The sequence below is a fragment of the Puma concolor genome, chromosome D3 (assembly GCF_028749965.1).
Source record: "Puma concolor isolate L17-30 chromosome D3, mPumCon1.1.hap2, whole genome shotgun sequence".
NCBI lineage: Eukaryota > Metazoa > Chordata > Mammalia > Carnivora > Felidae > Puma > Puma concolor.
In genome coordinates, this window is record NC_141678.1 from 65,756,188 (window position 1) to 65,780,777 (window position 24,590).

General features: G+C 41.3%; 1 protein-coding gene across 3 annotated transcripts in view; it reads left to right on the plus strand.

Moving 5' to 3' along the window:
- The window catches only part of SETBP1 (SET binding protein 1), a 380,272-nt gene that overhangs the window by 343,101 nt on the left and 12,581 nt on the right, over positions 1–24,590 (plus strand). For 2 of the 3 annotated variants that reach the window (XM_086682866.1, XM_086682867.1), the window contains exons 5-6: positions 6,344–6,514; positions 19,904–19,936. In XM_086682866.1, coding sequence (XP_086538992.1) covers positions 6,344–6,514; positions 19,904–19,936 — 204 coding nt within the window. The remainder of the gene's footprint in view (positions 1–6,343; positions 6,515–19,903; positions 19,937–24,590) is intronic. The other variant, XM_086682868.1, reaches the window with a different exon arrangement.

Genomic DNA, 24,590 nt, shown 5'->3' on the forward strand with positions numbered 1-24,590 from the left:
CATCTTCCAAGTTGTGCTAGTAGGCACTCAAATAATTGTGAATTTTAAAACTATTAAGTCTAGACTCACTGAATAGCATTCCATTTAAGAGTGACCTTGCCTGAATTTCACCTCACAAGGTCCTAGAACAATGTAAAACTCATTTGACATAAAACACATGTTGATAGAGTCACTATGACTGAACAGGCTGTTCACTGTCCAGTGCACTGGCTCAAGGGGAGGGGAGGGCTGAAATCCAGCCCATGCTTCTGCCTCCAAACCTTAAGCAATGAAGATGCATGTGTGCACAGGAAGCCATGTCTTTTTCTAATGTTCACAGGGTTGCCCTCTCTTTGCTGAGATTTGGGTCATTAGAACTCTATCCCAAAGATACTGTATGAGTGAGTAGTAGAGGCACTGCCTTTTGATGATTAAAACAAAACAAAACAAAACAAAACACCTTAAGATCTTTCTGTGTCCTTATAAAAAGTAACAATTACCCTTATGCTATGCCAAGGTTATTAGAATGTAATTCTTAGAAAACAGGGATTTCAACTGTTTTGACCAGTGCTGTGTCCCTGGTACGGTAAACATGCAATAAATACTTGCTGAATTAATGAATATGATAATGCAAATAGGAAAATAACATTTTTTTATTGACTTTGGCACAGAAAAATATTTCCCCCAATACTAAAGGTATCATGTAGTGGTTTTTATTTAATTTTGTTTCTTATTTTTATTTATTTATGAAAGACAGTGAGAAAGAGCCCTCATGCATGAGGGGGGAATGGGCAGAAAGAGAGGGAGACAGAGGATCCAAAGCAGACTTTATGCTGTCAGCTCAGAGACCAATGTAGGGCTTGAACTCACTGTGAGGTCATGATCTGAGCCAAAGTTGGACATTTAACCGACTGAGCCACCCAGGTGCTCCAGGTATTAAGTAGTGTTTGGTTCATTTTCTTCTGTAACATATATCCCTCTTTGCACCATGAGTAAAGTCCATTTGTAAGCAAGAAAAAAGAGCAATGGAACAATCCAACAACGAGTTATGAGAATGGGAATTATTATCAAGTTTTCAAGAGTTTTGTCTTATGAAAAATGCGTTATTTACTGGTTTACCCAAAAGGGAAAGAAAAGAACATTGAACTGAGTCAAGAGGCAAGATTTTCCACTTCTGCACACATGCCTTGTGTGCATGCCTGCACACGTGATATGTGCATTTGGGCAAATCATCTGGTCCTCTGTGGCTCAGTTTCCATATTTGTGTGTTTGGAGTTTTACCACCTGCCTTTTGTCATCTACAGAGATGCTTCACGGGGCAACTAGCATTATCTATGTCAAAGCTCTTTGTAAAAAGAAAAGCCGATGACTGCTCAATATCATATACCTCCCACTGCATGCCAAGAGCTGCATTCTGCAGCATGAAGGGGGCCAGGAAGGTGACTGAAGAATCCAACCACCATCTCAGTGGTGTCAGGCTTTCCTGCTCTTCCAGGCTAAGCTTTGTCACCAAGAAACATCTGCATCTACAAATCAGATAATTAAAAAAATGAATGAAGGTGTTCAACAAGACCATATTAATCACATAGCATTTTCTAGATCTACTGCTGTCTGCAGTGGATGTTACAAAATGAATTACATATAATCCCTAGGTGATAATTCCATTAGCCCCTTTATTTTAAAGAAATTGTGAGATGAGAACCTTTCTAGAAGTCAGAATCTAGTTCTTAACACTTCTTACTGGCTGTGTGATTTTAGGGAAGTGACGCAACCTCTCTAAACCTCCATTTTCTCATCTAGAAAAGGGGACTGTACTGTACTCATCCTACTAAGATTTATGTTTGTTTGTTTGTTTGTTTGTTTTCCCCAAAAGAAAATAAGATAAAGTAGCTTTATAAACCTAGAGCAACATACAAATTACTCTAAGGTGAAGCTGGTTTTTATTATCCAAGGTCACAGAGCTCATTAAAGGGATCCTGGGAAAGTCAGCCACCATAGACCCTGCTTTTCGTCCATGACCCCAGTGACCTTGAACAACCTGGGGAAGAGGTAATTGAACAGTAACTACTACTTTGGAGGAAACAGAATCAAAATATTGAAGCTATTGACTCACCCTTAAGGCAGTAAACAGTGCTTTGGTCTCTGACCTTTTCGCATCCTGGGGCAGTCAATAACCTGGCCGCTAGATGCAGCGCCTGCCACTGATTCTGATTCGGGAGTACTTTAACCTTGAACTAAGCTCCAAGTAACCAAGGCAACAGGAAGTCAGCTTCTGCATCGGAGGAGTGGGAATCCATAAATCAAGTCCCTAATGCAAACACGGTGTGCAGGTAGAGGTTTGAGGGGATAAGTAGTCTATGAGAAATTACCTTTGAAAATGAGTGACTGTCCCTCGATACACTACAGCACAGTTTCAAAGACTTTTAAAAAATGTATCAATAGAGGTCAACAGGTTATTAGCAGAATGTTTTCCTATAGGTTTAACTTTTTAAAAAAATTTCCTCTTGGCTCTGTCTTTTAATTATGAACAGATGTTGGATCCACAGTTATTAGCATTGTTACTTCCTCCTTTAAAAATGTACTGGCCTCCAAATGTGCAAGCCTCAGTACAGTTTGTCCCGTGTTGGGGTTTAGGGAGGTTCTGAACACATATCCACCACGTGTGCTCTCTATACAGTCTGCTGTCCAGGATTGAAAAGCAATCCCTCCCCAGATCAAAGCCATGCCCACCTTTACTCAGGTCCCAGGGTAAGTCGCAGTGACATGTCTCAATGGCTCAGTCAGCACAGTGCAAATATCTGGGTTTCCTTAATGGTGAACCTCCAGCTTCAGACATCTCCCTCCCATGGAGAGAAGGAAGCCAGCCCATGCTGAAAAGAAGCTTACCAAATGCCCCAGCACTCTGCCCTCACCCCATATCTCTGAGAACTTGGTTCTGAACTATTTAACACCTGTCTGGACATTTAGGCACCTCTCCATGGGGCATCAGCTGCCACCTGGAATGAAGGGAAACAAAGATGTGGGGTGGCCCGCCTGCCCAATGCTCTCTCCCATGAGGGGTCACCCATTCCAGTCCCCGAAGCCCTGTGCTCTCAGGCAGGTTTTGTGGATTACAAATGCTGCTAGATTAGTCTTTGTTGAAAGCTTATCTAATATACTTGCTCATGTATGCTATTTCTGGGATTGTTTCCATAATCCTCTCAAAACCCAAAAATGTCTGAGAAAACGTCATGGCTCTTTTTTCTTTTTCTTTCTTTTTTTTTTTCCTAATTGGTTTTCAAATTCATTGGATGGCAACTAACAAACAGTACTATAATCTAGAAAATCCTAAATTATCTAGGGTTTTCAAGACAGCTAAATAGTGACAATTTGAATTATAGAGTTTCTAAGTGTCATTTTATTACTTTTAACATAAACACTTGAGTAGCAAAGTATGCCCAATAGAGGTATGATCGAATGGACTTTAATGAAATGATGTGGACTGAGACTAATTTGGATTGTGAACATTTGCATGAAAATGGGTACAACGAAAATGACTTGAAATCAGTTTGTTCCCAAGTGATAGTTAAATATCCACTTGCTAATCCTGTTTATGGCTTGTTCCCTGAGCATGTCATAATTTGAGCAAAGAATTACCTGCCCACCCTGTGTCCACAGGTACAAAGACGACATATCTATCAGTGGGTTTTTCCAAAGGACCTGTTATCCAACAGACCTCTGATGGCTCAGCATTCCAGAGGCGTGCTATGGAAAGGCACACCTGCATCTGTTGAATGGGAGCATGACATTGGTGGTAGAGAGCACCGAAATGGGGGATCCCCATCAGACCCGGTGTGCTGTCCCCAGTTCAGATTGTTAGCTGCCAGTTGGTCAAGCATATCAATCTACCCCAAAGCCCATGCTCTGGTAGATTTCTAGATTTTCGCCCGAAGTCTTTTTATTTTCTCAAAGGAAAAAGAATTTAAGTTGTGTGTGGTTTAGGGGCCATTAAACGTCTGACTTTGGCTCAGGTTGTGATTTCACTGTTTGTGATTTTGAGCCCCACGTTGGGCTCTGTGCTGCCAGCTCAGAGTCTGGAGCCTGCTTCAGATTCAGTGTCTCCCTCTCTCTCTGCCCCTCCCCTGCTCATGCTCTGTCTCTCTCTCTCTCAAAAATAAACCTTAAAAATTTTTTTAAATATTAAAAAAAAGATGTTTGTGGTTTAAAAAACATTAACAATAAAGAAGGCTAGGGAGTAAAAGTAAAAACTCCTTCTTCTTCCTCACCAATCTTGCCTCCTTCCTGAGAATAACCACTGTTAACTGTTTGCGTATATCCCCTTGTGGGTGACTCTGTATGTATTTTACCTGGGTTATATGTGTGTGTCTAACTTATCCCTGACACGCCTGCATTTCTCTCAGATGGGCATACTATACACGTTTGCTGCCCTTCCTGATTTCTTGATGGTCATGCCTTGCAATCTTCCTGTCATAGGATTTGATGTCTGTCTACCTCCACTGTCAAAATGCTATGAAATATAAAATCCAAGGAAGCATAAATGGTATTGTTATTTGCAGCACAAGAGGGGGAGTTTCAGAGGGCGGGATGGAGAATAGGAGGACGGTAGTAGTAGCATAAATGAAAATGTCATCATGACTTTCTTCCTCAGATGGTTACAGGTGGGTGCTTTTTCCAGGTGTGATACTAGGGCCTGTGCACCCTCAATGTGAACTATGCTGTCGGCAGACTAGGGTGGTGTGGTGGACAGGTGTTAGAAGATGACCAGTTGGGCCAGGATGATCCATGGGTCCAGGATTTAGCATCTGCTGCTTGCAAAATCCCAGCTCTGACATTAGGGCTGTGTGCGTTTATTCAGTTTTCTCTTAAGCACTCAGAAATGTGTTTTCCTCACCTGCCAAATTAAGCAAATAGTAACTTCCGTGCTACACACTTCACTGGGCTGCCATCAGGCCTACCTGAGCTGGCCTTACTGTGGTGGTGACAGAATGTTTCTCTGGGAGAGGGACTGAACAACTCAAGCTGGTTGGGTTGGAACCAAAGGGTCAAGAACTTTGTGATAAAGCCTCATTTGTTGCTGGCGCTGTGGGTGGCAGGTAGCCTAGAAATGAAGAAACTCTGTGTAGATGACCATTGGATCAGATACCCCTAGCCTCTGGACTTAGGCTTGGATGAGTTGGAGAGTCACCTTTCTGCAGCCAGCGCTGTTGAAGGAGCCCAGAGATCCTTGGTCAAGTCAGAGAAGAGAGCAGATTTGCCAGCTGATTTCAGTTGCCCTGAGGAAGCAGCAGGCTACAGTACTGGCCGTAGTAATTATAGGAATAATAAATAGTAGCAGGAAGCACTTCTATGTCATGGACTGTGTGCCAGGCACTGTGGTAAGCACTCTACATTAATTGACTCAGGGATGCTCTCAACCACCCCTGTGAGGTTATACTGTTCTGCCCCGTTTGTACAGGTAAGGAACCTTAAAGCTTAGAGAGGTTAAGTAACTCGCTTGTGATCGCACAGCTAAGAAATAAGAGAGCCTGGATCCGATCCCAGGAAGCAAGGTTCCAGAATAGCTCTTACAGTTTGTTATAGAGTAAATGTCCAGGCCCTTTTACAGAGGCACCTCACAGGGGTTCTTTTCCACATCACAAAGACATGACTTATGATGCTTATTAGGACCAGAGACCCCGAAAAGCCCCCAAATCAACTTTCACTCAGCCTGGTGACTGTCGTCACACACCAGACCCCATAGGGCATCTTCTGCTGTAGCAGACTGACCTCTCATCTGAGTCAACTTCCTCCCCAGCCATAACTTAGCATATGCTCTTCTCGGCACTGAGAAAGCCATTCCCTCTTCCTTGTGCTTTAGCGTGAGCTCTGGAACTTCTCCCCACACTAATCCCTAACCCCTTAGCACTCCCCAAGCACCAAGGATGAACAACGCACAAGCCTGTCTTTATGCGTTACCCAATTTTTCCTTCTCCTTTAGTCTGGCCTCCCCAGCCAGGTGCGATGAGAAGCTAGGGTGGGGCCTGCTTCTCCCCTTCACACCCCGCACACAGCACAGCCTCTGTGAAGACGCGCTCCTTGACCCATGGAAGACAAAGGGTACCTGCTAAATCCTACTGCTTCGTTGGACCTGTGCCCCCACTTCCAGGCAGCCAAACTGGAATGTTGTCACCACTAATCTCAGCCACAAAACCAAAACCAGTCATGCTGCTAACATTTTTTTTTACACATTCTAAAATTTCATTCTTGTTGGACCAGAAGGAGGTCAGATGATTTAACCATTTCCTCAACTCACTTTCAGGTTTTCTGTTGTCTGTTTTCCTGTTCCTTTCAAGTAACTGAAAGCTTTGGGGTTATTATCTTTTAGGAATGCCAAGTCCCCACCTAAAAGTGGACCAAACGGCACCACATAGTAAGAACGAGGGCTCCGCGTCCACCATGATGACCAGGAAGAAGCCAGCCGCAGTTGACAGTGTTGCAATCCCACCAACCCCAGTGTTATCTCTCCTTGCTGCTTCTGCAGCAACGTCCGATGCAGGTGAGCACTTCTCAAATGCTTTCGGTTCATCCCCGTGACAGTGGGCATGCAGAAGGAAGGCCCACTGGGCGTGTGCTGTTGCATATAGGTTCTCTGTGTAGTCAACCTCCCACATACACTGAGAATGCTTCAGCACTGGATTTCAAGTGGAAGGAAAGGAAGGAGATGAGCTCAGGACCTGGGGGCAGAGGCCTGTGAGTGGCAACTGAATGATAGCAGTATTAATTATTTTTTATCAAGCCTTAGTAATTCCTAATCTCCACATCAAGGGCTTTACATATGTTATCACATGTAACTCATGAAATAAGTCTGTGAAATAAATACCTATGTCCTCATTTCAGAAGAGGAAGCTAAGAGTCAAGAAACTTGCCCCCAGACACCTGTGGGCAGTTAGGATTCCAATTTTGGTCTAGTAGCCATGCTCTTCACCACTGCATTTTATTTGCTCCCTGGCTCACTGGGGTTGAGAGATGGCAACCAGAGTTTCCCCAAGGCCTTGATTCATCCTACCCCGTGATGTCATGAATTCCTCATTAGCCACCAGACTCCTCACTAGCAGTTGATAAAATATAAAATCTTTATTCAGGCATCCCAGATGCTCTGCCTTCCTCTGCTCCCCACATAATCTCCTGGCAGCGCCTCCCTGTTCCAAGAAGGCAGGCCTTGGACTTGGCTTAACACCTTTTTTTGAGGACAGGCTTCCTCTACTCCCATCCCCATCTCCCCATCCCACAGAACTTCAAAGCCCAGCCTCCTCTGAATGCACACAGCACCCAGTGTCTGCACCATGCATTTGCTACCTACTCAGAGACTGCAGAACTGTCTTCCCTTAACTTCTTCTCCCTCACAATGAAATTGTACATACCTCAGAGGTAGAAGCCATGATTTAGGTTCTTGCTATCTTCGTGGCACACAGAATGATGGCACATTGTGGAATTAATGCATTGGTAAATGTTAAGCATATCATAGTATTTAGAAATGCCTATTATACTTAGAAGCCCAAAAGGAGACTCTTTAGTGATATTCATTCTAAACTCATCTTCTAAGTGACCAGGTTGCTTTGAACAGAGAACTCAACTTGTCTTCATACCTACCTCCTTCATGGAAATTATTGGTAATTAGAAAATGCACCCAGTTGAAATAGCAGTAGGAAATATTTGGAGTGACATTTCCCAAATTGAGTTCTGCAAAGTATTAGTAGGTGTTTTGCGGTAAAAGCTATTTATATAGTTAAGCGAATATAGGGAATGCTGCTTTATACCTGCTTCTCTTCCATAGGGCTTTTCAGATCCTTTAATTGATCAATGTGTACTCTGAGGTTCCAGGAGGGAGAGACACCAAATTTCACAATCTTGTCTGACCACAAAACCCATTTTTCTGGCAAGAGCTCTTAATATCTCTTGGAAGAGCTGTTCTCCTCAGCCGTTTGAGAAATATCGCTTAGAAGGAATGGGATAGTCTCTTAAGTGTGATCATGAATCTACCCACCTTTCACACGCTAGGTGTGAAGTGAAAAGTTCTTGGTGGAAATGCCAGGTAAATGATGGCTGCAGTGAAACAGGAAGAGGTCAGAGGGAAAGTTGTAGGTGAATGAGGAAGAAGTTATCTGAGACTTGACAGATGGTGCTACCTTTGCAGGAAAGCGTCCAGGCAGAGGGAGTGATGTGGACATAGTCCAGGACACGGGAGCTGGTGTCAAGCATGGAACTCTGAGAAGGGATCACTTGGCTGGAGTGAAAGATTTGGGTTGGGGTCTGCACTATCCACGCAGATAATTACTTATGCAACCTTGTTGGCTAAGCTCTGGAGACCTCCCTTCATGGATTTAGAAATTAGCCTGTATGTTTCCGCCTTTGCTTGCCAAGCACAGATATTTCCCAGGGGCAAAAGACAGGTGGTCCGCCATTTTTCTCCCCTCCGCTCTTTCCATCCAGAGTGAGAGAATGTGTTCTTGGGACCTCCTGCTTCCACGGGCTTGCCTCCTCTGTTTGCATTCAGTTGTTTACAAATATGCCAAAAAGGTGTAGAAACCAGGTGGGTATTAAACTTTTAAACCTGCCTCTCTGGTAATCAGAGCTGAGCCAAAGCTCTCGTGTTTCAGGATGCGGGAATGGGCTGTTTATTTTTGGCAGTGCTAAAATGAGACCCTCGTGAGAATTTCACAGATTTGGTCCATTTCCGGGTCTCAGGCTGTGAGGCAGAACTTTGGGGAGAAAACCAGCCAGAGATTTCCCCAGGTGCTGGAGGCCAGACCTTCCTGAGATTCCACTCCCCACAGATAAATGGATTCCCACAAACCTGAGAGAGTTAGGGTCACACAGCCTGGGCTCATGTCCAATACCCTGTTTCACATGTGATTCACACATGATTGCTCCCGAGATTCAGAGATCTGCCTGAGGTCATGCAATTGGATTAGAACCCAAACTTCTTGATTTACTGCCTGATTTCCAGTGGAATCTCACTTCTATCACAGGCTCAACATTAGAAAAGGCAGATTTCTTTCTCCCTAATTATGGGCCCCTACTTCTTTTAGGGAATAGTGAGGAAAAACTCATCATTTGATGTTTTAACTATGGGAAAGCACACAGTAGAAAGGCAGTAAATAGTATCTTGGTTTGATTTCATTTAGTTGTATGCTTCTGCATTAGTCATATATATTTGTGATGAAACAATTCATTTTTGTTTTCTTTAGAGTCCCTTTTTTATCTTTGGCCATAAGCAAGGGAATTTAGACATACTTCTGGCCCATTTTCAAAAGGTCCTCCTTTTCACAGAATGGTTTTGAAGATCCAGACAAGGGCTGAGGGAGGAGAAAGGAAAGGAGAATAAAACTAAGTATCTTAGAAAAAAAAAACTAATTTGAGAAATCCTGTATTGAGATAAAAAATATATATACTGAAAGAATTCAATTAATTAGAAATTCCTTTCCTTTTAAAATAATGAATGCTACAGGGTGCTTGGCTGGGTCAGTAAAGCATCCAACTCTTGCTTTCAACTCAGGTCCTGATCCCAAGGTAGTGGGATTAAGCCCACATCAGGCTCTGCACTGAGCATAGAGCCTGCTTGGGATTCTGTCTCTCTCTCTCTCTCTCTCTCTCTCTCTCTCTCCCTCCCTCCCCCTCTACCTCTCTCTGAAATAAAAATAATAACAATAAATACTAACCTATCTAGTACAGGCCCCTGACACATAGTAGACACTGAATAAGTAATCACTGAGTGAAATGAATCATTGTGAGACGGTAGCTGTGTACTTACATAGCACTAAACATGGTGGGAGACATCTGAGAAAAACATGCTCCATCTTGGAAGTTAACAACCAAATGGAAAACATTTGACGGACATGTGGTAGGCTCTTGGTAAATACTTGCCAAATAATTAATCAGTCTATAGTCCTAACAGTATTTTTTCAAATAGGTGATCTTTGTTAAATAAAAGGGGGGGGACATTTCTCACCTTATTTTATCAACATTATAATGTGGGAGAAATGCATATGGTCAGAAGTTAAAAAACATGTCTTTTCTAGCTCAAGTGTGTGTGTGGGTGGATGGGGGTGGGGGTTAAGGGGGAGGGTGTGTTTTGTTTAAGGCAATTTTTAGCTTCTCGGAGTCTGGGAAGCATGCTGATTATGAAGTTATTGATTTGGAGGAAGAGGCAGAAGACGAGCTGCGGGAGAGGGAGGCCAGACTGAGAACATGTCAGTTTGTGAGCTACCGGGAAGGAGGGATGGCCGTGGCTGCCACTGGTGCTCCGGCAGGTCAGCCTTCGTGATCAAACTGCTCAATAGCTATCGATCAGCCACAGTCCCCTGCCACAGTGAAGGGTCTGATTCAAGGGAGCACTGCGTCATTATTGTGAGTAATTAGGGCTAATGCAGTAAAGGCTTCAATAAAGTTTGTTCAAAGTGATGCATAATTTGAAATAACTTCTATTGCACTGTCCCAATCATGATTTAATAACCATATCAGATAATCCATACCTCAATAAGTCAGGCTAATTTTTCTGTTTTCCTACATATTGAACTAACTTCTCAGAAAGGTCATGCAACGTGTAGAAAATGTGTGATTTCACTACTGAAACACACCCCCCCCACCTTTGTATTTAACATGAGACTATACTATTAAATAGATTATAATCTATTTATAAACTCTATTTATAAACTCAGTAAAACACCAATAAATTCTCTGTAGTCCTGCACCTGAAAGACTAGTCATAATGGTGGAAAAATGCACAAGCATATCCATTGTGCCCTTCTCTCTCTTTCTCTTTCACACACACACACTGATTCACACTAGATAGCCTCTCATCTTAAATCCCAGGAGAAAAAAAAGATGTGTTGTTATCAGTGTTGTTATCATCAAATCTTAACTGTTCAAGGTGTGGCTGGGCTAGAGCTAACAGGAGAAAGCAGAGGAGCAAAGCTCCTGGTTTGTATCTGTTTCCTATCAAGGCTAATCCATTATTCTCTAAAACTGTGTGATCTTTGTTTAAAAGTACCAAAACCTAGGGGCACCTGGGTGGCTCAGTCAGTTAAGCATCCGACTTCATGGGTTCCAGCCCTGCATTCCCTCTGTGCTGACAGCTCAGAGCCTGGAACCTGCTTCAGGTTCTGTGTCTCCCTCTCTCTCTGCCCCTCCCCCACTCATGCTCTGTCTGTCTCTGTCTCTGAAAAATGAATAAGCCTTTAAAAATTAAGAAAAAAAAAACCTACCAAAACCTAAGCAGAAATATCAGGTGGGAGGACGGGTAAAATAGGTGAGGGGGATTAAAGAGGAGTACGATTGCCATGATGAGCACCAGGTCTTGTATGGAAGTGTTGAATCACTATATTGTACACTTGAAACTAATATTACACTGTTATCTAACTGGAATTTAAATAAAAACTTTAATAATAATTACAAAATTAAAAAATAAACTACCTATAAAAGACAAAAAAATAAATAAATTTCACAAGTGTATTAAATGCTTAGACATTTTGCTTCTGAAGGCAAAGACTGACATTAGGCAAGCCGTTTAACCAACTATCAGCCCCATCAGAACTGACAGATACCTGTAATCAAGATGCAAAACCTTAAGACTGAAAAGTTACCTTCATTGGGGCACCTGGGTGTCTCAGTCGGCTAAGCATCTGACTCTTGATTTTGGCTCAGGTCATGATCTGGCAGTTCTTGAGACTGAGCCCCGCGTTGAGCTCTGTGCTGGTAGTATGGAGCCTGTTTGGGATTCTCTCTCTCTCCCTCTGTCTCTGCCCCTATCTTGCTCACACTCCCTCTTTCTCTCTCAAACTAAATAAATAAATAGATCTTTAAAAAAAAAAAGAAAAGTTACATTCACAAATAAAAGAATACATTCTTAATTCTAATGGAATTAGAAAGAAATCCAGTATTCTAGTGGCTGGAGCAAAATAATCATGAAAATTGCTTCTGACCACCAAATTCTAGCATTTCTGACTTTGCAGTTAACCAACTGCTATCAATGAAGAGGGTCCCAGAGTAATGAAATAATATTCAGATGCAAAAAGCAACAAATTCCTTTGCAAGAATTGTAAAATTATTTCTTTTATGTGCTTTGAACCTACGTGGAATCATCCTCTGACGCTCCTAGCCAAAATAGTGAATCAATTCAGCCAAAAGCCTTGTCTTTCAAACAACCAAAATAGAGCAAATAAATATGCAAGTTAATAGGATTTGGAACATCTAAGGGCTATAAGTATACAAACTGAAGAAGTCTTCAAATTGTAAAATAAATTCCTATAAGGCCAGATTAATCACTTAAAATATACAGTAGAAAAACTTCAGAAAAGATGTAGAGAAAATAAAGCTTTATTTTTAAAAATCAATTGTTCGGGGGCACCTGGGTGGTGCAGTCAGTTTAAGCGTTTGATTCCTGACCTCGGCTCAGGTCTTGATCTCGCAGTTCATGAGTTTGAGCCCAGCATCTGGCTCTGTGCTCTCAGTGTGGAATCTGCTTGGGATTCTGTCTCCCTCTCTCTCTGCCCCTCCCCCACTCATGCTTGTGCACGCGCGCTCTCTCTCTCTCTGTCAAAAATAAACATAAAAATTAATTAAATGACATTTAAACATTTAAATGTCATTAAAAAATGAATTCTTCAAATTTCCTGAAAAGTGCTGCCCATGGGCCCATGTTGAAGCACCACAGAATGAGTCTGTTTGCCTGGAGACCTCTACTGAATGTGAGGCTCATGAAAAGCCCCCTCCCCTTGGCTCTGGGCCATGAAGAGACCCAGTAGGATTGGAAACTTCTGCACTTCCTTGAAGATCCCATCACACCAAAGGCCTTCCGAAAAACCTCCAAAAATTATTTTTATTTTTGCCCCATAAGGAAGAAACAAGCCCTTTTCTGATTTGATACAGACCTCTAGAGCAGCTGAGCTGTCCCCATGGCCAAAGCTACAAGCGTCCTAGAGAAGCACCAAACACTCCAGAATCTACCCTCTGCCTCTTCTGCTCCAACCACATCTCCTTAGAAATGTTAGCCAGCACCAAACTCCTTGGGAATCCTACAGTAAGAATGTGGTTTTCAAAAAACTAAAAACTCAGGTCAAAAATTCACTCAACTCTTTAATGAGGAAACCAACATGGTGATAAAGCTGATCCAGAGAAGAATTAGAGGGACAGGACATTATAGGAATGTAAGCACTGAAGAAAGAACATCAAGCGAGATGGCTCAGTTAATGTCCTAATGGGCAATAAAACCATAACCTCTGGGCTTATCTTTGCTACCAGTCAGAAATCATTTGCATATTTTTTGAGCAAAAATCTTCAAGTTAACATATTTCCTGGCAGAGTCTGGGCCTGTAATCAGTAATGGGTAGCAAATGCAACAAAGCTACATTTCCCTAGGTAATTAATCATGGGGACAGGCCTGTAAAATGGTACTCTAGGAATCCAGAAAGACATGTACCCTTCCATTTGCCTTGTTTCTACGTTTGGCCCATTTTTCTTCACACCACACATGGGCCATGCACTGCTCTACTTGAATGCATATATCCTTGCTTCAGATCATCTACACTGAGATCTCAGTGCTACACTTAACAGCTGGCTGATCTTGATCCTCAATGCTCACATCTGTAAAATGGAGGAAAGCATACTACCTAGTGTAAGAGGATTGTGGTGAGGAATAAATGAGATAGCCCTTGTGAAAATCTTAGCAGAGTGCCTGGCACATAACAAGAGTTTAGCAAATGAGCACTGTTGCCACTTCTGTGGTTGCTATTGTCATTGCCATTAAGTGATTATCTGTTTTCCATGCGGGATGTTCCCCTCTCCCTTCACCCACCCTTCAAGCCATATAGATGGCTAATTCATTACCATTCTTCAATACAGAGCATGGTGACTTCAACTCTACGAATCCTTCCACATTTTCTGTATTCCATGACCCCCTGTTATAAGCCCATTGATAATTGACTCCTGTATTTAATATGGTGTCTGTGCTCATGCCTGTGCCCCATGCTGGACTGTCCCTTCCCCTATTGTCAGATCCTACTCAACTTTAAAATCCCAGTACCTAGCACCCAGGTGGGCAAACAATAGATAATCATTAAATATTAGTCAAAATGAACAGAACAACAACTTTTTCCTGCATAAAACCATCTGGTGCATGAAAATACATACCTCAGAATTATATTCATTCAAGTTGAGAGACAATGATTTGCCTTTATTTTCCATTAGTACCAGAAACAGCAAACCATCCAAAGAATGGTCAGCAGAAGCAGCTACCTGAAAGGGACCTCCAGGGCCTCCAGAATCTTTTGTTCAGTAATGGCAGACCAGGTCCTGGATAATCCACCAAGATATTCACAAGGCAAGATTATTTTCAAGTTAAAGAGTCAGCCTATATGGCACAGTATACATAATACACAAGTGTGTTTTTATTCCGAGAGGAGAAGGAGGGACTTGTACACGTGTCTCCCTTCACTCCGTTCTTCTATGATATTTGGGGGATGAGCCACTCAATGGAAAGCTAGGCTGTAATTTAATTATTTTATATATAATAGTCTTGCATTGTGCCCAGAGTGTTGGCTTCCCAAGAGCAACAATCATATATCCTATTTCAGGTTTGCCCCCTTCGGTGAGTATCAAGTATCTCATAAATCCCCAGAACCTTGTGTTGTTATATGGGATGAAAATAAGAGAAGCAAAAGCCAGGCTGTTGAGCAACTTGTAATCATATTTGGGTGTCAAGAACCTTGCAAGGTGCTGGGTACATCGTAAATACTCAATAAGCATGCCTGGACTTGATTTAACTATTTTTCCCCCCTCCAGAGTTGAGATTTTAAGAAAGACTGAAGGTGTAATAACAGGTTTGAAAGTGCTGTGTCTGTGAGGAACTTAACTCAATTTATCTTCTCTGAATGCTTCGTACAGATTATGCTTCCCAACCACCTCTTGCCACAGTCAGACCCTCTTAAAAATAGAGTAATGATAATAATACATTTTATCTTCTTCCCAGTGATGGTATCATTCACACCTCCATTGAAGCCCAGTGGGAGGTTTGGCTGTGAGGCATCACACGCAGGGGGAGTCAGGTGCGATTATTGTAATGAGGACACCGTGCTCAGCGAAATGCGGGAAAGAAAACCTCCCATACATGAAGCGATTTCTATTAAGATACTCATCTTATATCAAATATTCAAGCTCCTCTTTATAAATCGAAGAGAGGGAAAAGAGACTCTTCTAGGGGGAGATTTTATGTGGCCAAGAACGAAAGGGCACAAATATTTTATGATCAGTTTTGAGATGAAAGTGGTGTGCCTGCCTCATTCACGGGCTCTTTCCATTTCCACAGGTCTAATTAGATTGTTGGTTTAATGGTGGCGAGATAATTTAGTGGCCACTGAGAGCAACTGTGTTAATGAGAAGGGGGGACAGTGCTTTGGGTTTCCTGTAATTAATGGAGAGTTTTTGAAAAACTTCTTGGTTCCAGTGAAGTTGGCATACTGTGCCCAGCTGTTGAGAACGGAGGCGAGGTCTTTCCTGCTCATTGCTGTGGAAATGGCCTCAGGCAACGTAGAAGAACTGTGTAATGACTGTCATTAAGAATGATCTTTAGTGGTCCAGGCAGGCTATCGTCTGTCTACAGCAGAGAAGAGACAGAGAAAGAGGGATAGGGAGAAAGGAGGCAGTGAGGGAAAAGAGAGTAAGGATTATAAAACAGACGTGGCAGACAGACAGACAGGCTGACCGCACTATCCCTCGCCGGTCAGCCCCCTCCATTCCACCTTTGGGAGCAACTAGAATAATGCCGCAGCATCCTCCCAGGGAATCTCCTTCTCTTGTTGCATAAACTGGAGTCCGACCAAACAAGACTGGGTTAGACCGCATGGAAGGGCTTTCCACTAATCCCTTCATGGCAGAGATAAGAAAATTGAACCCAGAGAGGTGAACTGAACTACAAATCTGGCCTGAGTAGGAATTAGGAAACCTGGACTCCTGGCCACCACATGGATATGTAGTGGAAAGTGGATTTGGAATTCAAGGACCAGGGTTATCATACAGCTTTTCAGAACTTACTAATTCTCTTAGTTAAGTTGCTGAGTCTTCTGAGACTTGGGAGTCTCAGTTTCCCCATCAGGGAAATGGGAAAAGTGATTTCTGACCTTTATGCCGTGGTGCAAAACAAATGAAATAGCAGATGAAAACACCAATCATATATTCAAAACAATATATCACTATATCTTGACCCCTCTCATGTCAAGAATGAAGTCATGCCCTGTAATGATTTAAGCATATTAAGTCATAATTTAGTCATGTTATGATTCAAATCATAACATCCATTAACTATCTTTAGAATTTTTTTCCTCACTCACTGCTCCAAATACCTTTATATCTCAGGGCACAGTCAAAGCCTCCCTACCCATGAGGGTGTTAAATGCTATATCAAGTTCATCTTACTGGAACTTTTGTAAGGCTTTGTTACAATTGTCAAATATTTTTTTAAGTATCTGCCACACTGATACATAGACGATTAACCCCTGCCCTAGGGAACTTTCATGCTATTTGGGAAGGCCAGACTCTAAAACATGAGATGACCAAAAAATATTAACAAGTGAAGAGGCTGAATAACAATCTCAGATCCTAACAGAGATATCACTGAGCAATGGATAAGTTATGAATTTCCAACCAAGTGGTACTAGAGGAGATTGGGGGATATGGTAAAATAATCTGGGAAGAGAAGGACTGAAAGAGCTTTCTGGGGATGGATTGAATTAAATAAGCAGATGCGAGCAGAGGGACAGGTTTACAATGTCTCTGAGATAGGAGTATGTGTGGAAATAATGACCAGTGAGGCTGGAAGAGAGATTTGGGGTCAGAATATGGAGAACCTGAAATTCTAGAATGAGGCACAGTAAACCTTCTGAGAGGCAGTGATCGCAAAATAGCAGCCATGGGCCAATAGCTATCTGCAGTTGTACTCTGATTGGCTTACAGGGGGTTATACATTTTTAAAAACTCCGTTTGTGAACAACGGATTTACCTAATAATCAAGAGTTTTGGCTTTTTGAAATTCAGACTATCTGGTTAACTTTGGGCTCAGGTTCCTACCTGGCAACAACTGATTGATACAAAATAACCTCAGCCCTGTTAGATGGGCTATATTCTCTTTCATTTCTTATTCCCCCGGCCCACCCCACGCTTCCCCCGATCTTCCTTCAGGGTCCTGACCAACTTCACTCATTATACTGGCAGCCTGGCCCCCTACAGGGAGCCATCAAAGGCATTTGGACTGGACAAAGTCACAGGATCAAAACAATGTGCAGGAACTCCTAATCTAGCAGAAGTAGCAGGAATAGTCTGTAGTAACATCTTGTGTTATTTAACTATGGAATTTGGAGGTTGGAGGAGGCCTTTGAGATTGTGAAATTGAGAGAAATTTGGCACTCTGATGCAGTCAATAGTAGAAAAGTAACAGGGAAACCCAGGCTTCCTCACTCTATCTAGCTCCCTGTCTTCTTCACTTTCTTAAGGAAATATGGTTTGAAACTGGCTTTGAAATAGGGCAGCCCTTGCTTGCATCCTTCAGTCCATCACTTCTAAGATGTGTGCCCTTGGGAAAACGATTTAACCTCTGAGGTCCCGGTTTTCATCTCTGTACAGCAGAGGCAGTAATGTTCTCATGTGGTTGCGACCACAATTAAATGAGGATGCATGTGAGATACTGCAAACTGCACTGTAGGTTCCCCCAAAATGTTCATTTCTTCCCCTTTCTCTTTCACATGATAGCAGGAATGTTACCTTGTATCATCTTACCTGTAAACTCCATGGTATGATACAAAGTTGTTGTTACCAAAGTAAATGTTGAGTAAATGAATAAAGACGCTGCACACCTCCCCAGCAAAGAATGAAAGTCCTTGTTCTCCCCTCCCCTCCCCCACCAAGGGCTCCTACAATGTGACATCTGTTACTTAAATGTCCTTTGTAACTAACTCTGTTAGTGGTTTTTTTTTTTTTTTTTTTTTTTTTTATGATGTCTGCTTTTGAAAGGAACACAAGGAGAGAACTCAGTGGCTTCCACCTGTTGAATCCTCTTCCCCAGCAATTGTTACATGTTTCCTTGATAGCGCTTTCAACTAAGAGAGACCAGATAGCCTTCTCACAATAATGAGGAAACACGCCATGTGCAGTTTCAAAAGACAGAGAGAAGGTACTAATGGAGGGAATTTCAACTGTTCAATGATCCCAGCAATGTCTGAACACCCTGTGTGGCCTGGACCCAGGGCTTGCCCCATAAAGATGAGAGAGCTGAGAACAAAAGAGAGTAAGCCTGATATTACCTTTAAATTCAGCGGGGGATGCAGGCCAGCCTCATGCAGTGTTCCTGGGTTGCGAGGTATAGTTTCAATGTTCAAAAACACTCCTCCAAGGAATTTTCTTGCCTTCCAATACCTGAAGATATTTTGAGAGGACTTTTCTTATTTTGAAAATCCAGGTTTGTTAGTGCCTAAATATTAAGCCACAATCCTGGTCTTTGTCTCATGTGTGTTGCCAGAGTTAAGTGATTTGGGCTTTACATATGGAAAGTTCATTTTGTTGTGTAATTAATGGGAAGCAGACTTTGGGAAGCTGATGATCCAAGCCCTTATTTATATGAGAGCATATGTCTGTGTTCTGTTTATGACTCACTCTCTTACTCCGCGCATTGTAACTTGGGTTTGTTTACACTAACTTTTCCTAGAATCCAAGCCACATGGTATATGAGCCAATAATTTATGGTCTCTAAAAGGGAAAGATGATGAATGAGCCTTTTCCTCTTAAATTGTCAAATCTTAAACTGAGGAAGAAGTATTTGCTGTCTTGAGTCTGTCCAAGCTTATATTTGGAAAAAAAAAAAAAAAAAGGTAATGCAAAAATTAAAAAAAAAAAAAAAAACACACTACTGGCATAGTGCTTAGAACTTGAATGTATAGGTATTTGCCAAGACAGCATATGACCACTCCCCCACAATATACCATTTAATTCTGATCCAAATGTTCAGCAATGAAAAGACCATTCATCCTCTCTCTTCCTGTCTCTCTGTCTCTCTTGTCTCTCTGTTCCTCTCTGTCTCTGGCTCCTATTTTTGATGGTAGCTAAGTAAAATATAATACGTAAAAATGTCTCCCTTTTTCAGGAGCCCCATCATGTTAATCAATCTGTGGGCTTAAATGTTCAACCTGCTTTTCTTAAAGGCACTTAATAAATTCCAAACTTATTTTTGTCATTGAATCTGCATGTCTATGGAGTGGTTTGGATATCAGTGTATATTTCACAGTACTTCAGTGCTATGGTCATAGCTTAGATCCTTCAGACAGTTAATGGTGCTCTGAGGAGAGTAGGGAACAGCTGAAATATGTGAAGATCTAATTTAATTTACAGTGATTTGGATCCCCTTCAATAAATCCTTTCATATTTCACGCACAGCCTTTACAAAACAGACAGTAAGTGTTGGTTTAGGTCAAGTCACATAGATTGATTTCAATTCAAGTAAGTCAGCTGAACTCTGTACTGGTCACATGGGGGAGGAAGCCATGGAATGGCGTGTCTAACACAGAGCCTGGCACAGAGTGGGCTTAGTCAATGCTTCTTCCAAGAATGAATGAGAATGGATAAGGCATGGTCCTTGTTCCTTAAGAAAACATAATTTAAAAGGAGAGAGAAATGCAGATTGATCCCATAATCTTAACACAGGACAGACTATATGAAATGCTGTCAGAGAGATACAAGCAATGTAGAGGGGACCAAAAAGATTAATATTGAAATGAGAGTCCTCGGTGGCTTTTAGAGGAATATCCAATTAAACTGCATTCCAGCAGAAATTAGAAGGCACTGGATGCATACTGACTATTGTTTTGTTTCTTCTTTTTTCTTTTCCTTTCTTTTCTTTTCTCACTAGGGCAGGAGAATTGCCTGTGGATAAAAGAAAAATGTAAGACTCCCCATCCCCACCCAATCCAACATCAGATGCAATATCCTCTCTCTCAGAAATAATAGAGTTGGGCACACACCTGTAGGCAATGCAAATTCATTCTTTCTGTAGCACATCCATCATCTACTGACCAGACAGACATAAAAATACGTGAAAGTCTAAAGCAATGGGTATAAATTCCTTGTTGTTTTTATGATGAATACAGGGATGTGTGTGTGTGTGTGTGTGTGTGTGTGTGAATGTGTGTGTAAATTACCATTTTTTTTTTGAAAAACTTAAAAGAGAAAAGCAATAGCGTATATTTGGGTCACACGAATCATGCCCAGAAGGAGATAAAGGGACAGTTATTAACTCTGAGGGTATTCAAACCCTCTGTAAATTTTACAAATCTGGGCAGTCTCTGAGAAAACAAAATTAAGATTCAAAACTTTCATAACAGACTAGAACACTGGACGAAAACCAATAAAATAAAACTTTGCAGATTTAAATAGAAAGCTTGTATTTAAGCTCAAAAACCCATTCCACACAGCAATGGCCAGGTTTGGTAGCAGTTTATATGGAAGCATTTAAGGGAGTTAATTGAGCTTCTATTTAATATGAGCCAACAGTGTGATGTTGCTGGGGGAAAAAAAACAACTTTGCAGGTTTTATTTATTTATTTTTTATGTAGTTCTCATTAACGGAAGTGTAGTAGTGCCTTGATCACAGAAATTAATCAACCCAATCTTTCTGCATAATCATTTCATACTTGGAAAATCAGTTCAATCCCAGGCACCAAAATTTAAGATGAAATTTGACAGACACTAAAATCTCCAGAGGAACAGGATCAAAATGGAACATAGTCTAGAATTCATTTCATATGAAACACAGATGAAGGAAGTAAGGATGTCTTACCTGGAACAGAGAAGACTTGGAGGTATATGACTGTTTAATTTTTTTTTTTACAAGTAAGGGTCCTGCCAAGGAGTCAAGAATTTGTCTAGAAACACAGAACTGAGGAGTGCAAAGTCTAGACTAGAGCCTTATTCTTACAACATCCCAGGCGGTGTTTTCTATCAGATCATAAATAACAAGCCTGAGGATTTAAGTAAACAAATGCAATTATTAAAACTAGGAAGAAAAATAAAGCACGGATACCTACTATTTGACACAATTCCTAAAGCTCTAGCATGGTCAACAGGATTTATTTTATCTGAGCCTAAATATTAAAAATGTAAATGTTTTCATGAAATCATATTTGCCACATTATTCTTTGTTCCCTGTTTTTCTTTTCTTTGTTTTTTTTTCAAAATTTAAACGAGAAAATCTCTCACAATCAAGTATGAACACACAGCTACAATAATTGGTGTATTATATAAGGGATGGTATTTATGGTTAAGGATACAGTTATGCCACGTTGGAGAGGAAGGGGAAAAGAAATATAAAGAGGCCTTTGAGAGGGTGTGACCACCCCCGCCGTGTGACCACCTGGCATGCTGTGAGACTCAGCAGATGTAGCGTCAAACTTTTTGGCGTTAACTGCATTTCTATCCAGCCTCTCAAGTTGTCTACTCAGTCTGCTGGGGCTTGAGCCACATGCAACAGACAAAAGCCAAAGTTAATTGAAAGAAACAGAGTAAGCCTAAATGGCCCTCATATTTCCCAGTTTAAGAGTGCCACCACTTACAGTTTATTCCTCGCCAAAAGCCTGGGAAGCCACTGTGGCCCTAATAAGCATCATGCCCAGAAAGACTCCCAGCTTTGAAACTCTTCTGTGACCCCTTCCAGGGCAGTTCCTACTAACAAATATGCCCAGTGTGCCTTAGAGACAGAGAAAATCGCCTCTGTTGTTCATCTCCTGATCTCTGAGCTCTCTCCCTTCACCTAGCTTTCTTAGGCCTGACCAAGTCTTGGTTACCTCCCCTAGAGGCTCCCTGAGGGACCTAGCTGCATTCTTCCTCTGTGCACTTTCTCTCTGGAGATGAGTTACCACTGCCTTTATCTGTCCAAAGCCACAAGTGGTTCTCCCAAAGCTCACCTCATGAAATGACTGGCATTATTTCCCTGTGGTCAGAGAAGTCAAGGATGCTGAAAACCTAGGGAGCAGGAGCTCAGAAATGACTAACCAAGAGGCATCCAGGTCTGCCTCCAACCTTACTGTAGAAGCTCTCCATGGATAGGACACTGTTCCAACTGCCATGGAATTACATGCAATTCAATTAAAACTGCTCCAGGGAATATAAAGATTATTGATACCCAGACTTTAGTCTCTAGGAGCTTATGATGTGAAATAATCCAGCAAGATATATTAAGCAAGAATCTACTGTGAAAAAGACACCACGCTCTTTGTCACAAAGTGTATGAAGAACACGTGTGGTCTGTCTTTGAGAGCTTTAATGCTTCTTACGCTGTGCACATGGAAAGTTAAGATCTTCTAGAATTAAATACTGAGTGAATAAACTCTTCAGAGGTTTAGAATCAGAAAGGGCAACTTTAAAGCAGCCCAAATTTTTGATCATGTGGTGATATCACTAACATACTTTTGAACAGTTAATTCCATGTAAACACTATTCAGAATATACACACTCATATTTTAAAATATGAACTTTGGGGGCTTCTGGGTGGCTCAGTCAGTTAAGTGTCCAACTTGCGGCTCAGGTCATGATCTCACCGTTGGTGAGTTGGAGCCACGTGTTGGGCTCTGTGTTGCCAGCTTAGAGCCTGGAGCCTGCTTCGGATTCTGTGTGTCCCTCTCTCTGCACCCCTTCCCTGCTCACTCTCTGTTTCTCTCTCCCTCTCAAAAGTAAGTAAACATTAAAAAAAATTTTAAATATAAACTTTGAAATGTTGAGCTAAATCTGTAATCATATTGTTAAAATAATTTTAAATTTCATTTAAGTTTGTATTAAGGAAACAAAAATATTTTCACTGTTGTCAAAATTTTACACTCATTTTAATATTTCTTTCTAAAAATGTTTTGGGAGGGCCAACTAAATGAGTTTGAATATTTCTTTTTGAAAACCTTGTGTTTTTTTTTTTAACACTTGTGATAAACCAATTTGAAGCTCTGATTCCAAATTTAGTTTGTTTCAATACTCATTAGTAGATGTTGTAGATTGAAAGGGTATTTCACATAAACATATATCCAAGAGGACAAAGTGCAGCATTTTGCTTAAATCAGAATATGGTAAAACCTTGTTTTTATGAGCATTACAAACCTTGGTTTGTGAGCATAATTTGTACCAGAAACATGCTTGTAATCCAAAGCACTTGTGTATCAAAGCTAATTTAAAGAACCATGGGCTCATGACATTCACCCTCACATTGTACTACTCCTACTGCAAGACATAGCTTGTTTATCAAGTTAAAATGTATTAGAAGTGTTTGCTTGTCTTGTGGAACACTCCCAAAACAAGTCACTTACTTGCAATGCAAGGTTTTATGTACTGTTTTTTTCAGTCCCATCCATCAGTTAAGCAAAGGTGGTTGAAATTTGTCTAACCAACTTCCTTGACAATCAGATGGTCTTGCATATCAAAAGGCATTGCATTGTTTCATGAGTTCAAATCTCTGAAACTCTTCATTTGGAGGGTAACTCTGTTTACAAGATTTTTTAATTTGCAGATCTAAGGAATCTTATAGTTTATAATATATCATTTTCAGTAACAAAATTGCCAATGGAAACATTTTCAATCAGTTGTCAAAAATGCTGTCTCAAGTATGAGTTTCTTCCTAAAAGCGGTTAAATTAATTCCCATTTTACCCTAAAGAGACATTAAGTTGTTTGTATTTTTCACTGACAGCCCATGGACAGCACAGCAAAGGTGAGAACATTTAGAACCCTTGTCTTTTTATACAAGAAACTGCCAAAATTCGTCTCTGAAAATGGCAACTCTTATATAGTTTGCTAAGAGAAACCAATAAAAACTGCATGGCATGTGACATATTTCATGGATATTCCTGATCTTATGACTAAGTAGTTTGATTTTTTTTCTTTTCAAAGATCTTAATTTCCTAAAAAGAACCATAAGGGCTGACCTATTATAGCGTTTTGAATATAGGACGTGCCCTTCCCAAAAGTAAGAAACTGATGGATATGCCCGCCAACCCCCTTAAATGAACGTGACCTCTCCCCTTCTCCTAGGTACCTCCTGCCCAGCGGTGACAGGTGACACATCTGATGTACAGCTCAAATAAGGGCATCACAGTTACCCCAAACATTAAGCATTAGAATGCTTAGCTTAGTTCTTACTTTTTAGATCAAATATAATTAATATAAATAAAAACTATTAATATGTTTTTCTTGTAGCCAGGTAGATAGTCCTGCTTCCTCCATGGGAACATGCACCCCACTAAGAAAGTGGCTAAATTAAGAGGTGATCAGAGCTGGAGAGGCACAGAGGCTATGAGTGATGTGGGCAGAGTTGCAGAGGCAGCAGGACAATGTGAGACAAGTTCCTGGATCCCTAATGCCATAATGTCTCCCAGAAAATGTAGGGGAGGCACCCTGGTGGCCCTTGCTTCTTCAGAGCTCTCCTTGTGAACATGTACATCCTGCTGCTTCATTTTCTCCATCAGCCAAAAGGCCCACTTTGCCTCCAACCCTCACTTGTCCCAGGGAGAATGAGAAATAAGAGCAAAACAAAACCAGGATCCCCACCTTCCCCCCGCTCCC